The sequence below is a fragment of the Eucyclogobius newberryi genome, unplaced genomic scaffold (assembly GCF_026437365.1).
Source record: "Eucyclogobius newberryi isolate DKJ021-1_F unplaced genomic scaffold, fEucNew1.0.hap1 SCAF_11, whole genome shotgun sequence".
Taxonomy (NCBI): domain Eukaryota; kingdom Metazoa; phylum Chordata; class Actinopteri; order Gobiiformes; family Gobiidae; genus Eucyclogobius; species Eucyclogobius newberryi.
The window spans coordinates 19455529-19468152 of record NW_027315735.1 but is presented as its reverse complement, the minus strand read 5'-3'; the positions used below and the strand labels follow the sequence as shown (position 1 = coordinate 19468152).

The 12624-nt window shown below is 42.8% G+C and overlaps 2 protein-coding genes across 4 annotated transcripts; one reads left to right on the top strand and one right to left on the bottom strand.

Moving 5' to 3' along the window:
- Positions 1–2: 2 nt before the first annotated feature.
- dnajc4 (DnaJ (Hsp40) homolog, subfamily C, member 4) lies at positions 3–3202 on the bottom strand. Its single transcript, XM_072437602.1, has 8 exons — positions 3004–3202; positions 2581–2718; positions 2328–2439; positions 2148–2238; positions 1706–1893; positions 1468–1635; positions 1129–1215; positions 3–1057 (listed from the first exon to the last, which is right to left on the bottom strand). The coding sequence occupies exons 3-8, from the start codon at positions 2420–2422 to the stop codon at positions 970–972; spliced, it is 717 nt and encodes a 238-aa protein (XP_072293703.1). The 5' UTR covers positions 2423–2439; positions 2581–2718; positions 3004–3202; the 3' UTR covers positions 3–969.
- A 511-nt stretch (positions 3203–3713) lies between these two features.
- On the top strand, positions 3714–12577 carry nudt22 (nudix (nucleoside diphosphate linked moiety X)-type motif 22). Of its 3 annotated transcripts, none has more exons than XR_011925383.1 (6): positions 3714–3934; positions 11086–11647; positions 11722–11841; positions 12069–12166; positions 12256–12332; positions 12423–12558. XR_011925383.1 is itself a non-coding variant. In XM_072437579.1 (6 exons), exons 1-6 carry the CDS (start codon positions 3849–3851, stop codon positions 12531–12533), a joined length of 1071 nt encoding a protein of 356 aa, XP_072293680.1. In that variant the 5' UTR covers positions 3714–3848; the 3' UTR covers positions 12534–12577. The 3 variants fall into 3 exon arrangements, 2 of the variants coding, with proteins under 2 accessions (XP_072293680.1, XP_072293688.1); XM_072437579.1 differs by having other exon boundaries at positions 12239–12332; positions 12423–12577; XM_072437587.1 differs by having other exon boundaries at positions 12239–12332; positions 12435–12566.
- The last annotated feature ends 47 nt before the right edge of the window (positions 12578–12624 follow it).

Here is a 12624-nt window from a genome sequence, read left to right as displayed (position 1 = left end):
GATCATATGAATGTTTACTGTTTATTTGTTTCATTATCAAAAACAGACAAAGAACATTATATTATTATGTTGACTGAACAATACAATGACCAACATTCCTCATTTGTGACATGATCTTGTGAACAAAATGTGAACTTAAGGCATTCACAAAATTCAGAAAATGTTCTTCTTGAAGAAGACAACATAAGAACAGTTATGAGCACAGAGATTCTGCTGTCTCGGGATATTATTACAAAAAATCAGATTTCTGCATGAGTGATTTATGTTTTGCCATTTTATATCAAACAATATTGGATACAAAAAGAGTGATCATGGGTGATTTGGTGCATGTGGGCTTACATGCAAGTTATTCAGCAGTCATGTCTGTCTGTTCTCGCCCCAGGGCCCTCTGTACTGACCACTGTGCTTTCACATGAGCCCATTAATGTAAGTAACCCATAAATGAGTGGTGTTTGAAAAACATGTTGGTGAATTTGGCAGAACTCTTATTTAAGAAAGAAATTGGCTGCTTAAGAATACATCCTAAATCTGGTGCCAAATTCTTTCTTTCTTTCTCAGTGTCTTCTTAAGGTGGAAGAAAACGTGACAAGAAAACAGGCATAAATGAGACCAATTGTTGTATGTCTACAATCATCCTGCACCAAGTCACTAACTACAAAGCCTGTCCTGGCATAACTACTGGGGGTTAGGAGAGACAGAGCTAGCCCTGTCATATTTAGAATATAAATGAGTTTTGACCTCCAATGAGTTGAAAATACACATCAGCCTGTGTCTGAGGGTTTAGAAGCGACACATGCAAGTGTGAATTAACAAATCTTTTAAGAATGTACACCTCAGTCCAGTTTCATACACAACTGAATCACACCCTTCAAGTCTCACTTCATGATGACAAAGGGTCACTCAATTAAATAGGTTTAATAATAGATTACTAACCCCCAATCATAAAACTCCTGTAACATGGAGACCTTACTATTCATCTCCACGCCTTCTATATTTCTGCAAAAACTCAGCATGCTTCTGGCTGAGAATTTCTTTCTGCTTTTCAAAACTGTTGACCCTGTAACATGGATGTTAAAGAAGTGATTTAGTTGAAATATTCACAATGTAACAATGAGGCTTTGGACATACCTGGCTCGCTCTTTGGCTTCATTGTAAATTGCAGTTATAACTCTGTCCTTCTCATCCATATAATTATTGTGGACTTCTTCCAGTTTTCTGTACGAAACAAAAAAAGTTTTTTTTACACAGCGAATAGGAATATAGACAAGTTACAATGACTTAAGACTAAATCATCATTAGACCATGATTGGAGTAACTTTGATTTGTTAGATTAAGATTGCATGCAGCATGACCAAGAATAATAGACAAAATAGACAAACATAAATGGGGAAACAGAAGTGTGATGAAGCAAAAATAACGTATATATTTCTAAAATAATGTTTTTACATAGAATCGAGTCAACTTTACCTGAAAAGGAGAAAATGGACTCCAACACTCAAAACCATGGCCATAATGCAGTAACCCAAGATACGCATATTTTGGGTCTTCCTCTTTTGCCACGCATCGCTTGATGTGTTATGTGCATTAGACTGACGAAACTGTTCCCAATAACGTTGATTTTCAGATGCCTCCGAACTTAAGTGGGAAAGAACAACTTGCATAGATATTTGACAAAAAGGCAGAGGTTTGGTTTATTTGGTTGTACCTGAATTTGTTTGCAGGATCGGCATTTCTAAAATTAGATCCATAGGTCTGATAAGCATTGTACAGATGCCTAAGCTTTAAGTCATACTCCCTCCGGCTGTTATCTTTGCTCAGCACTCTGTAGGCCTCATTTAGCTTCACAAACTGGCTGTGGAGCTCTGGATTAGAGAGGTCACTGTCTGGATGCACCTGCAAATGAACACAGAATAAAAACAATCCTCCAAGAGCTAAGGAATGAGAGAATTATGGAGCCATTTAATATGTTATAATAAGGGGGTGAGATGTGAAACATAAAAATTATAATAAAGCCCACAAAGAACAGCCCTTAGTGTGACTGACTGACTGAAGTATATTTCATGCATTATACATGTGTACTGTAGGCTGTGTAGTGAAATAGTTAAGACACAGTTCTGTGATGGAAAAAAATAAAAGGACATTTGTACCTTTTTAGATTTGTCAAAAAAAGCATTTTTAATTTCCTCCAAGGTTGCATCTGATTTGACTCCCAAAAGTTCATAATGGTTTACAGATTTTCTGTATAACAATCAAGAAAAAAACATTTTCATATGAAATTTTGAATTCTTGGAGAATGCAAACGCACATTAAATTGATAAAAATCACACCTGTGTATGTGATTCTGAGAAAACATTCGTATGCCACCTCTGTAGCACCTGCAACAGGTCTGACACAAGCGGAGCTGGGCCTCCAAATGCATCATGATTATGAACTGATGACCTGCAATATACAGATGGAGTATAATAACTTGTAATATAACATTGCATGGCAATTTAGATCAGATACCAAACCAAAACGGGTTAGTGTTGTGAAATAGTTAAGACATGGTTTCAATAAAAACACTATTTGTCCAGGGTTCACCTTTGTGATGAAAGTGTTGTTGTCAGCACCTGGTTCTCGCTCTGGGCCTCACCTCATGGTATGTGACACTACCATGGACACTACAGCCAGAGGGACAGCAGTCAGCCAGAGGGGGAACTCTTGTGAAAACTGTAGTCACTGTGAAAATGTCACAGATATATTTCGGTCACATGGAGCAGTTTGAGTTGTTATTGTAATATTTAGAAAGAATATGACTTCATTTAAGTTCACAACATGTTATTTTCATTGATCTTCCATTGTAGGTACACTATGTTCTACCCATAACAAGCTAATGCCATAGATTGTACTCGGTTAGCAGTCGATGTTTACAATAACAAGGCTTTATGCTCGATGATATCTATGACAGAGCACAATGAAGGCACTAAAGCAATACAAGCCAAATAACCCCAACAAATAACCTACCAGCAGTCTTTAGTTTCATAACACTGAGGCGGAATAACGAACGTTGTATAATGATCCAGCTGACGAAGCCGAGCCGGAAACTTTCAAAATAAAAGACTTATTGTTATTGCTACTAATAATTACGAGAGGTGAGTAGCTATGTAGTAGTTACAAAACAGTGCTTAATAAAACAGCGGTCGAGCAATATTTTGATTATTTGTAAATCGTGTAAGGAAGCCATTTTTCCAGAAAGCCAACAGGTGGCGCTAGTCGTCTATAAAAATCACAAGTGCAGTTCAAGTTAATGGCAAAGCATTTGGAATGCTGGCAGAAAAGGAAGACATACAGTATACAAACAGTCACAATGACACCATCACAGGAGAAGAGTCGGAAATAAGAGATCATTTATTTGTTCAACATATGTTAATGGAGTGCAAAAAAATTAGAGCACAGAAACAAATACTCCGGGACTAATGGTACAATCATGGAGTTTACAAGATATTCTAGGGAAAGGTAATCACAAGCATAGCAGGGCTTTTTAAAAATACATATATTATCACTAGCATGTAACTTTAAATACTATCACCCAGAGATACAAACCACAGTACAGTAGGTGGCGGTATGACCGTTAATTGCTGGTAGTGACCCGCTAATTAAACAAAAGAAGAAGACGCCTCGATCCACCGGTGATGTATCAATACTTCCGTGTGTGAAGACGACTTTGTGAGTTTTGCGCATGGATCTATTAGGTTTTGCCTTCATTTTTAGCCTCAGCGCGAACACTGGTTGTTGTTTTCTGCCATCAGCGTGAAATGCCTGTTTCAATTTATTTAGCCCGGTTTTGAGTGAAAATAGTAGTAAACGTCATGGACCCCGAGGTGTCATTGCTGCTGCACTGTGCAGACTGGAAAGGACTCACAAAGTTTCAAATAGAAGTGGAGCTCTCAGAAAGGTATGGACCACTATGCTGAAAATCATACACTGAGAATGGAGGCGTATTATGCTTCTTTTTTTTAAACTAGTATTAAACTATAGCATAATCATAGGTGTTTTTATTTTTTTTTATAACACCTTGTCAGAGTGCTCAATATTCACAGGGAAATGCTAAGTGTTGTGAGACATTTTGGTTGCCAGGAGACAAACCATTATGTGTTCTGAGAAGGTCCTGTTGCACAAACTTATTGGACAGGAATGAACAAGGCATTGCAGATTTTAACACCACCATCCCACTTAAATTCAGAACTATGTCTATGGACCTCAAAAGTCATGCCATTTACACAATGGGTGGATATCTTTGGAACATACTTCTGGTGGCTGGGAAAAAGAGCATCATACAAAAAATGGGTGACACCTCTGATTAAGGACTGGACCGACTTCACAACTGTCATATAGAAAATGGGGGCATTGGACTAAATGGGACTTTTATCCTTTTATCTTTGTGCACCTTAAGATCCTTTTCTTTGGATGTCTCGTCTTCCCATTTTTCTACCGCGGTGACTTTAGTTTCACGTTGGACGTTGGATATTCGCCTCCGCAACTAGAGCGGGCGCTGAAGTGCCGCTTGGTGCGCCAGTTAGGGACCGTCTCTAAAGTACCGTTTGTTATCTTAAAAAAATATAAACATATTTATAAAAAAAAACAACAACATTGAGCATGAATCCAAGTTGCTAATCCTAGATGTCATAGTCCTTTTGGGCTAAAAAATTAACCCTTTGTAGATTTTTAAAGAATATTTTTAGTAAAAAAACAAGGATTCTCTTCAATAGCTCCTAAATGAGCGAACCTAGATAGTAAACGCTAAGTGATTATAGTAGTTTGAGTCTCCAGGTATCACGCACACCTTTTACTTTTTCAAATTAACCCTTTGTAGATTTTTAAGGAATATTTTTTGTCAAAAATCAAGGATTCTTTTCAATAGCTCCTAAGTAAGCTGACCTAGAAAGTCGAACCCAAGTGATTATAGTAGTTGTGGTCTCCAGGTATAACGCACACCTTGTACTTTTTCAATTTAACCCTTTGTAGATTTTTAAGGAATATTTTTCGTCAAAAAACAAGGATTCTTTTCAATAGCTCCTAAGTTGGCAAACCTAGATAGTAAAAGCTAAGTGATTATAGTAGTTGTGGTCTCCAGGTTTCACGCACACCTTTTACTTTTTCAATTTAACCTTTTATAGATTTTTAAGGAATATTTTTCGTCAAAAATCAAGGATTCTCTTCAATAGCTCCTAAATCGGGTAACCTAGAAAGTCAACCCCAAGTTATTATAGTAGATTGAGTGTCCAGGTATCACGCACACCTTTTACTTTTTTAAATTAACCCTTTGTTGATTTTTAAGGAATATTTTTTGTCAAAAATCAAGGATTCTTTTCAATAGCTCCTAAATCGGGTAACCTAGAAAGTCAACCCCAAGTTATTATAGTAGATTGAGTGTCCAGGTATCACGCACACCTTTTTACTTTTTCAAATTAACCCTTTGTTGATTTTTAAGGAATATTTTTTGTCAAAAAACAAGGATTCTTTTCAATAGCTCCTAAGTCAGCTGACCTAGAAAGTCAAACCCAAGTGATTATAGTAGTTGTGGTCTCCAGGTATCACGCACACCTTTTACTTTTTTCAAATTAACCCTTTGTAGATTTTTAAGGAATATTTTTTGTCAAAAATCAAGGATTATTTTAGCAGTTAGCAAACACCGTAGAGTTGCTGAACTGACTGATAAACGGTCAAGGAAACGGCCTGTGCTACTGGACCCTGGACCACAGAATGTCAGCAGAGCTTTGAGGCCTTAAAAGCCAAGCTCACCACGGCCCCGGTACTTTGCCTACGCTGACTTCTCCCTCCCATTCATTCTGGAGGTTGGTGCAAGTCATGCTGGATTGGGGGCAGTGCTCTCCCAGGACCAGGAAGGGAAGGTGCGACCTCTTGCGTACGCCAGTAGAGGCCTGCGCCCGACTGAGCGCAACATGTCCAACTACAGCTCCATGAAGCTAGAGTTGTTGGCCCCTAAGTGGGCCCTGACTGAGAAATTCAGGGAGTAACTGCTAGGACACAAATGCGTGATCTATATGGACAACAATCCCCTGAGTCATCCCTCCTCAGACACACTGGGAGCTGTTGAGCAGCGCTGGGCCGCCCAGTTGGCCTCTTTTGATTTTGAATTAAAATATCGTTCAGGTAAGTGTAACCAAAATGCTGACACTTTGTCTCGCCAGCCTGGCACTTCCTTACAGGAAGTGGCACCGGGAACTTGGGGCACATGTCTGCCTGGGCAGTTAAAACAAGCCCTACAAGGAATGTTAACACAGTCCCTTGTGACTTTTCTTCCGCAAGTTGCCCCTGCTGACCTCCGCGAGCTTCAGCAGTCTGACCCCGCCATACAGGAGATCCTGACCTTTTGGCAACAAAATCGACAGCCCACTCGTGAAGAGCGACGAGCCCTCTCTTCGACAGCCCTCTTAGTGCTGGCCCAGTGGGACCGCCTGGTAGAGTTAGAGGGGCTGCTGTATCGGCAGGTGTTTCGTCCTGACAGTGGTGGGGCTGTGTATCAACTCCTTCTGCCTAAAGCCTTGGTCCAGAATGTCTTCACCCAGGTCCATCAGGAGCATGGACACCAAGGAATAGAGAGGACTCTGGCCTTGCTGTGTTCCCGGTGCTATTGGCCAGGTATGTCACGGGAGGTAGCCCAATGGTGCCAGGCTTGCGAGAGATGTCAGCATGCAAAGGACAACCAATCGGTTCCTCACGCCTTTATGGGCCACTTACTGGCTTCACAGCCAAACGAGATCCTTGCTATCGACTTTAGAGCAGACCTCCACTGGTCTGGAAAACGTGCTGGTCATGACTGACGTTTTTAGCAAATACACACTTGTAGTTCCAACCCGCAACAAGCACGCTTCCACTGTGCGATACTATGTGCGTCCGGTATGCACTGATTATTGATAAATCTTCAGCTGAGTCTTCCTCGGTCAGAAGGAACAGACAACTCCAGTTCACATTTATTGAGGGGATCAAACATTGGGAGGAGGAGGTCTATATACAGATGGGTTGAGAGGAAAGGTGCGTGTGTGTGTGTGTGTGTGTGTGTGTGTGTGTGTGTGTGTGTGTGTGTGTGTGTGTGTGGTTATCTGAAAAGAAAAACAATAAAAACTGTGTCAGGAACAGTCACAAACAGGTTGCATTGAATATGGATAAAGGCATGTAGTTACACTCGGCGACCACCAGAGGGAGCCCTGATGCAGTTACACTCGGCGACCACCAGAGGAAGCCATAGTGTAATTGCATTAAATGACCACCAGAGGAAGCCATAATGTAGTTACATTAAATGACCACCAGAGGGAGCCATAGCTTATAAGTGGTTACAGGTGAAGCTTAACTTTATACAAAGTAAACTGCACAAATATACATAAGGGACTATTTACCAGGAAACATACAGGACAGAGGATTGGATTATGGACATGCATGTATAGAATTGAAGAACTATTTGTAGGTAGTAACAGGTGGAGCAGAGCCGCGCGCTATCACTTTAACAGGCACGCAAACAAGCATCTGCGCTCTAACTTATAGAACTTTAATATGCATGCATGGTTACAAACAATACTCACATCATATGGACGCACACGGTACCTATACACACAGGATAAGGTTGGATAAAAGGGCAAGATAAAGGACAGCGAACTTGGGCTCTGCTCCTCACACAGTGATGGCAAAAACAGTAATGGAAAAACACACAGCATACGGGCCTTAAGGAACTACAATTAACCCTGTTGCATTGTGGGATGTGTAGTTCTTTCCCGGGGGACTTTTAACAGCCGCCGCTGTATTTGCAGGGCAAATACACACATACTAAAGTCCACTAGTCTAGAGAAATGCTAACAGCGTCTTCAGGCACTGCAGGAAGCTCTACCAGTTTGGTTACAGGGCGAACGTAGGTACTGTCGTTAACCTGAACCTCTGCGGCTCTAACAACGCCGTCTGATCCAGGGAAAACTTTGGTGATGGTGCCAACTGGCCACAGTCCTCTGGGGAGATTTGCATCCACTATCATAACCACCTGTCCAACAGCAACATTGTCAGTAGATTTACGCCATTTCTGTCTCAGCTGAAGGCCGGGGAGGTAGTTCTGGACAAAGCGCTTCCAAAAGTGGTCACTTATCACCTGGCTGTGTTTCCATCTCCTGTTGGACAGAGCATCATGAGGTCCGTACACAGCCTGAGGTAGTGCTGAGTCACGCCGCCCCATTAGCAAGAGAGGTGTGATGGGGTCCGCGTCCGCTACATCGGAGGAGGCGTACCCGAGGGGTTTTGAGTTAAGGATACCTTCAACCTCTATCAACGTGGTAAGCAGGACCTCTTCTGCCACAACTTGGTCCTTCAGGACGACCTGCAGAGCCGACTTCACCGACCTTATTTCCCTCTCCCAGGCTCCACCGAAGTGAGGCGCGTACGGTGGGTTAAAGTGGAAGTTGATCGTGTGCTTGGCCAACTTTTGCTGTAGTTCTGGGGCCATGTTGTCAAAGGCGGTCTGGAGCTCTTTGTTGCCACCCCTGAAGTTTGTGCCTCGGTCTGACCACAACTCGTATGGCTTTCCCCTGCGTGCGATAAACCTGCGTAAAGACATAAGAAAGGAGTCAAGGCTAGGCAGGAGATCCAAGTGCACACATCTGGTGGTGAGGCACTTGTAGATGATCCCCCAGCGCTTCTCTCTCCTGCGGCCAATCTTCACCAGGTATGGGCCAAAACAGTCCATGCCTGTGGACCAGAATGGTGGTTTGTACAGTCTCAGGCGAGATGAGGGAAGATCCGCCATTTTTGGAGTAGAAGGAGAAGCGCGCCATCTTCTGCAGTCAACACACTGGTACTGATGTTTCTTAATGGCCTGGCGTCCTCTGATGATCCAGTAGGTGCGCCGTATCTCTGCATAGAGTCTCTCTGCGCCAGGGTGGAGGAGTTGAGCATCGTAGTGTTTGATGACAAGCATAGTCAGAGGATGATCTGCTGCCAGCACTATAGGATGAATGCTGTCTGGGTCTACATCTGTGGCCTGACGCAGACGTCCTCCAACTCTGATTAGTCCGCTGAGCTTGTCGTATTCAGGAGAGAGAGCACTCAGACGGCTGCTGGTTGGTACTGTGTGGCCTGTTCGGAGGGCTTGAACCTCTTCAGGAAAACTGTCTGTTTGTGCAGAGCGAAGCAACTGTGTCTGTGCCTCGAGACGCTCGGCTGCAGTGCAGGGAGTGGCCGCCCCATGCAGGGACTGGTGAGTGGCCAGGACTAGGTTGTCCAGCGTTGCATACTGTGCTGAATTTGGGAGGCTTGGAAGTGCAGCGGTATGGCCACAAAATGCTGCTTTCTTGAGCTCCTCACTGCCACAGTCTGTGAGCTCTGTCGGGGTCTGTGGCCACAGGTCCGGTGTTCGAGTCAGGAAGTGTGGCCCGTCCGACCAGCGGCTGGAGACAGTCAACTCTGCCAGGTGTTTGCCTCTTGTGAGGTCATCAGCAGGGTTATTTCCAGAGTTCACATAATGCCACTGCTTTGGGGAGGTCAGCTCGTGGATCTCGCAGATTCGAGCCCCGACGAATACCTTGTAGCGGCAGGAGCTGGACTGGATCCATTGCAGCACTGTGGTGGAATCTGTCCACAGGTAGACAGACAGCAGTGGGATTGTGATTTCGGTTTGGAGCACCTTTGCGAGTTGGGCTCCGGTGAGCGCAGCACACAGCTCCAGTCGGGGCATTGACACTTGCTTGCGGGGCGCGACTCTGGACCGGGCCATGACAAATGAAGTGGAGATGTGCACTTGCTCGTTCTTCACTCTGAGATAGGCTACAGCCCCATAAGCCCTCTCAGAGGCATCACAGAAGATGTGGGCCTCATATGTCACACCGTTGCTTTGTTGAGGAGGAGCATAACAGCGAGGAATGGCAATGTGCTGAAGGTGTGAAAGCTCTCCCTCCCATTCCAGCCAGGACTGGAGCAGCGTGCCTTCTATGGGCTCATCCCATCCTCTCTCTGTGCTCCAAAGGGCCTGCACAATAAGCTTTGCCCTTGTGGTGTATGGGCAGATATAACCCAGTGGGTCATACTGACTGGCCAGGCCATCCTCTGTGGCGCAAGTCCTGGTCACAGAGTGGTTTGCAAAGTTTGGTGTGCCGGCATGCATACACTCGGACCAGGGACGAAACTTTGAGAGCACTCTCATCCAGCAGTTGTGTAAGCTGTATGAGATTACAAAGTCTCGGATATTGAACTATTGGCTATTGGCATGAGGCCATATTATCTGCCCCGGGAGTTCTCGCATGTGATTTTGATCGTAGTCTATGTGGCCCCGTCTGCCAATGCTGAATATGCTTGTGAAGCACTGCTCTCCTGCACTTGTAGGCTGCAAACACAGCATCCACAGGCTCTCTTCCTCATCTCCAGTGTCCAGGGACACTCAATCTACTATAATTAATAACTTGGGGTTGACTTTCTATATATATATATATATATATATAAAGGAACAATCATAATTTTACATTTTGTTATTTATAAACCACAATATTGATCGAAAACTGCTTAATAGAAACAGGTCCAATAGGCCCTTTTTGAAGAAACCGACTAGTTCCTGTTGCTTTAAAAATGCGGAGCTCTGCTCCATTCATTCCTTGTGGGGAATTGGCTGAGTCCTGCTAAAATAAATCAATAATTAGCACAAAGCGGCGAGTGAGTTACAGATGGATAATCACAGGCAACATGTTAAGACCTTTATGTACCATGTAAATACTACACCTGGGGACATCTATGTGTTTATAAAAGTGATCTTTTTCTCTAAGCTAATGCTAACATACAAAAAATATATAACATCTTTTTAAAATAACAACACAGACTAAATCAACCGGTTTACAAAAACATTCTATGGACTTTTATCAAGTTTTTCTGTTTCGTATTTAAGCTTTGAGGCAAAAACACTTTTATAAACAAGTAGGTTTCCTCCTGTGACATATTTACATCATACATAAAAGTCTTAACCTGCTGCCAGTGATTATCCATCTGTAGCGCGCTCTCTTCTGTGAGATCTTGTTTAGTTTGATTTGATTCATTTGACTGGTTTCTGTTTTATGACACTAGGTATAACAGGCAGACCGATCCAGCACTCGAAGATCATATTGAGAAGTTGTGGAAAGAGAGGATTGCCAAAGAGCCTTGGATTTTCAATGGAGCAAAGTTCAGACTACACTCATTCTCACTGGCTTGTCCCAAATGCTCTACCTGCCCTGACTCTGAGGCTGTGGATGCTTGCGCAAAAAAATGTAAAGATGACTTGGAGGAGTTAAACTGCAAACAAGCAGATACTTTTCCGATGTTATCCACAGATGAATGTAATGGGGGAAAAGCAACTGCATTGACATCAAAAGATTTTCCGAAGCAAGAAGGATGTGCTCTCATTCTGCGGTTGGGCCTTACTTCTTACAAAGATTACCTTGGTACCAACTGGTCTGAACAGGCAGTGGAGCTGTGTAGACGTGGGGAGATGGAGTTTGGTGACCCACTGTCTCTCCTCGCTCAGCCCCTGGGAGTAGGTGCTGTCATATGCACAGTGGATGAGCAGATAGTGTTCATCAGAAGAAGCCAGAGGGTTGCAGAAGCAGGTGGCCTACTAGACATCCCAGGAGGACACCCAGAGCCAAAGGTGGTGAGAAGTGTGTTGAGAGACCAATTAAACACATGCTGTATTCAGTTTCTGTTATTATTTCTGGCCTATAGGTTGTGTGTGAGAATTTGGGTGTGGAGATTTGCGAAGAGAAGATCAGCATGGATATGCTGAGTCCAGTAGCTGTTGTCACTGAACTGTTTTCATCAGTTTGTGCAGAGATTCGTGATGAGGTTGGTTTGATTTTAGTATTATTGTGGTGTATTTCAAACTTCTCGCATAATGAAATATTGCTGGAAGTGTTGGAACTGAACAGAATCCTGATTTTTACATAAATAAAAATATACAGTCGGTCGCAATGGGAGTTTAAATTGTAACATACTTAGTTGGGAGCCATCCTGTTTATAGGTCATATCTGACAACTTTTGCTCTAGACATTTAACTATATATGTATTTTTAGATAAACATCCCATTGAAATTCCTTGGAGAGCCACTGTTGATGGGAATAGCACTAAATCATACAAGTGCGGGCCGACCAAGTGCAGAGTTTTACATCAGGTATTGGGCTCTGCTCAGCATCATAATGTGTTAAGTGTTTTAATTAAATCAACATACTGTATCAATGTTCAGCTGCTCTTTGACTTCAGACCAAGTTAAAGTGTTGTACTTGAAAGGTGGTGTTGAGGAAAATGAGTCTACTGACATCATTTTTGTCAGCAAAAAGGTAACTCAATCTTTAAATGCATATTCAAAAAGGTCTTTGAAAAGTTTGCAGTTCTGAGGTATAATTTGTTTCTTCCCTTAAACTTGGAAGACTGTGTTACAGTTGGACCAAAGAAGCGATTTGTGGCCTGAGCTGTGCCCTTCAGCCAAAGGAGCCATTCTGCTATATCAGATCCTGAAGCGAGACGTGAAAGAAGACTAGACTGAACTTAAAACCGAGGCTCAAGCTCACCCACACACTCTTCAATCTAAAGCCCATACCTTTATTTCTTGAGCAACATTCAGTGTAAAAT

What these genes read in the sequence shown, in the direction of transcription:
- nudt22 (XM_072437579.1), top strand. Translation starts at nt 3,849, where the DNA reads ATGGACCCCGAGGTGTCATTGCTGCTGCACTGTGCAGACTGGAAAGGA. An exon ending in GAAGTGGAGCTCTCAGAAAG is followed by an intron (nt 3,935 to 11,085) that starts GTATGGACCACT and finishes TTATGACACTAG; the next exon opens with GTATAACAGGCAGACCGATC. An exon ending in AGTGCAGAGTTTTACATCAG is followed by an intron (nt 12,167 to 12,238) that starts GTATTGGGCTCT and finishes ATCAATGTTCAG; the next exon opens with CTGCTCTTTGACTTCAGACC.
- dnajc4 (XM_072437602.1), bottom strand. Translation starts at nt 2,422, where the DNA reads ATGATGCATTTGGAGGCCCAGCTCCGCTTGTGTCAGACCTGTTGCAGG. An exon ending in GTCCATTTTCTCCTTTTCAG is followed by an intron (nt 1,216 to 1,467) that starts GTAAAGTTGACT and finishes TGTTTCGTACAG; the next exon opens with AAAACTGGAAGAAGTCCACA. An exon ending in GAAGCCAAAGAGCGAGCCAG is followed by an intron (nt 1,058 to 1,128) that starts GTATGTCCAAAG and finishes TCCATGTTACAG; the next exon opens with GGTCAACAGTTTTGAAAAGC.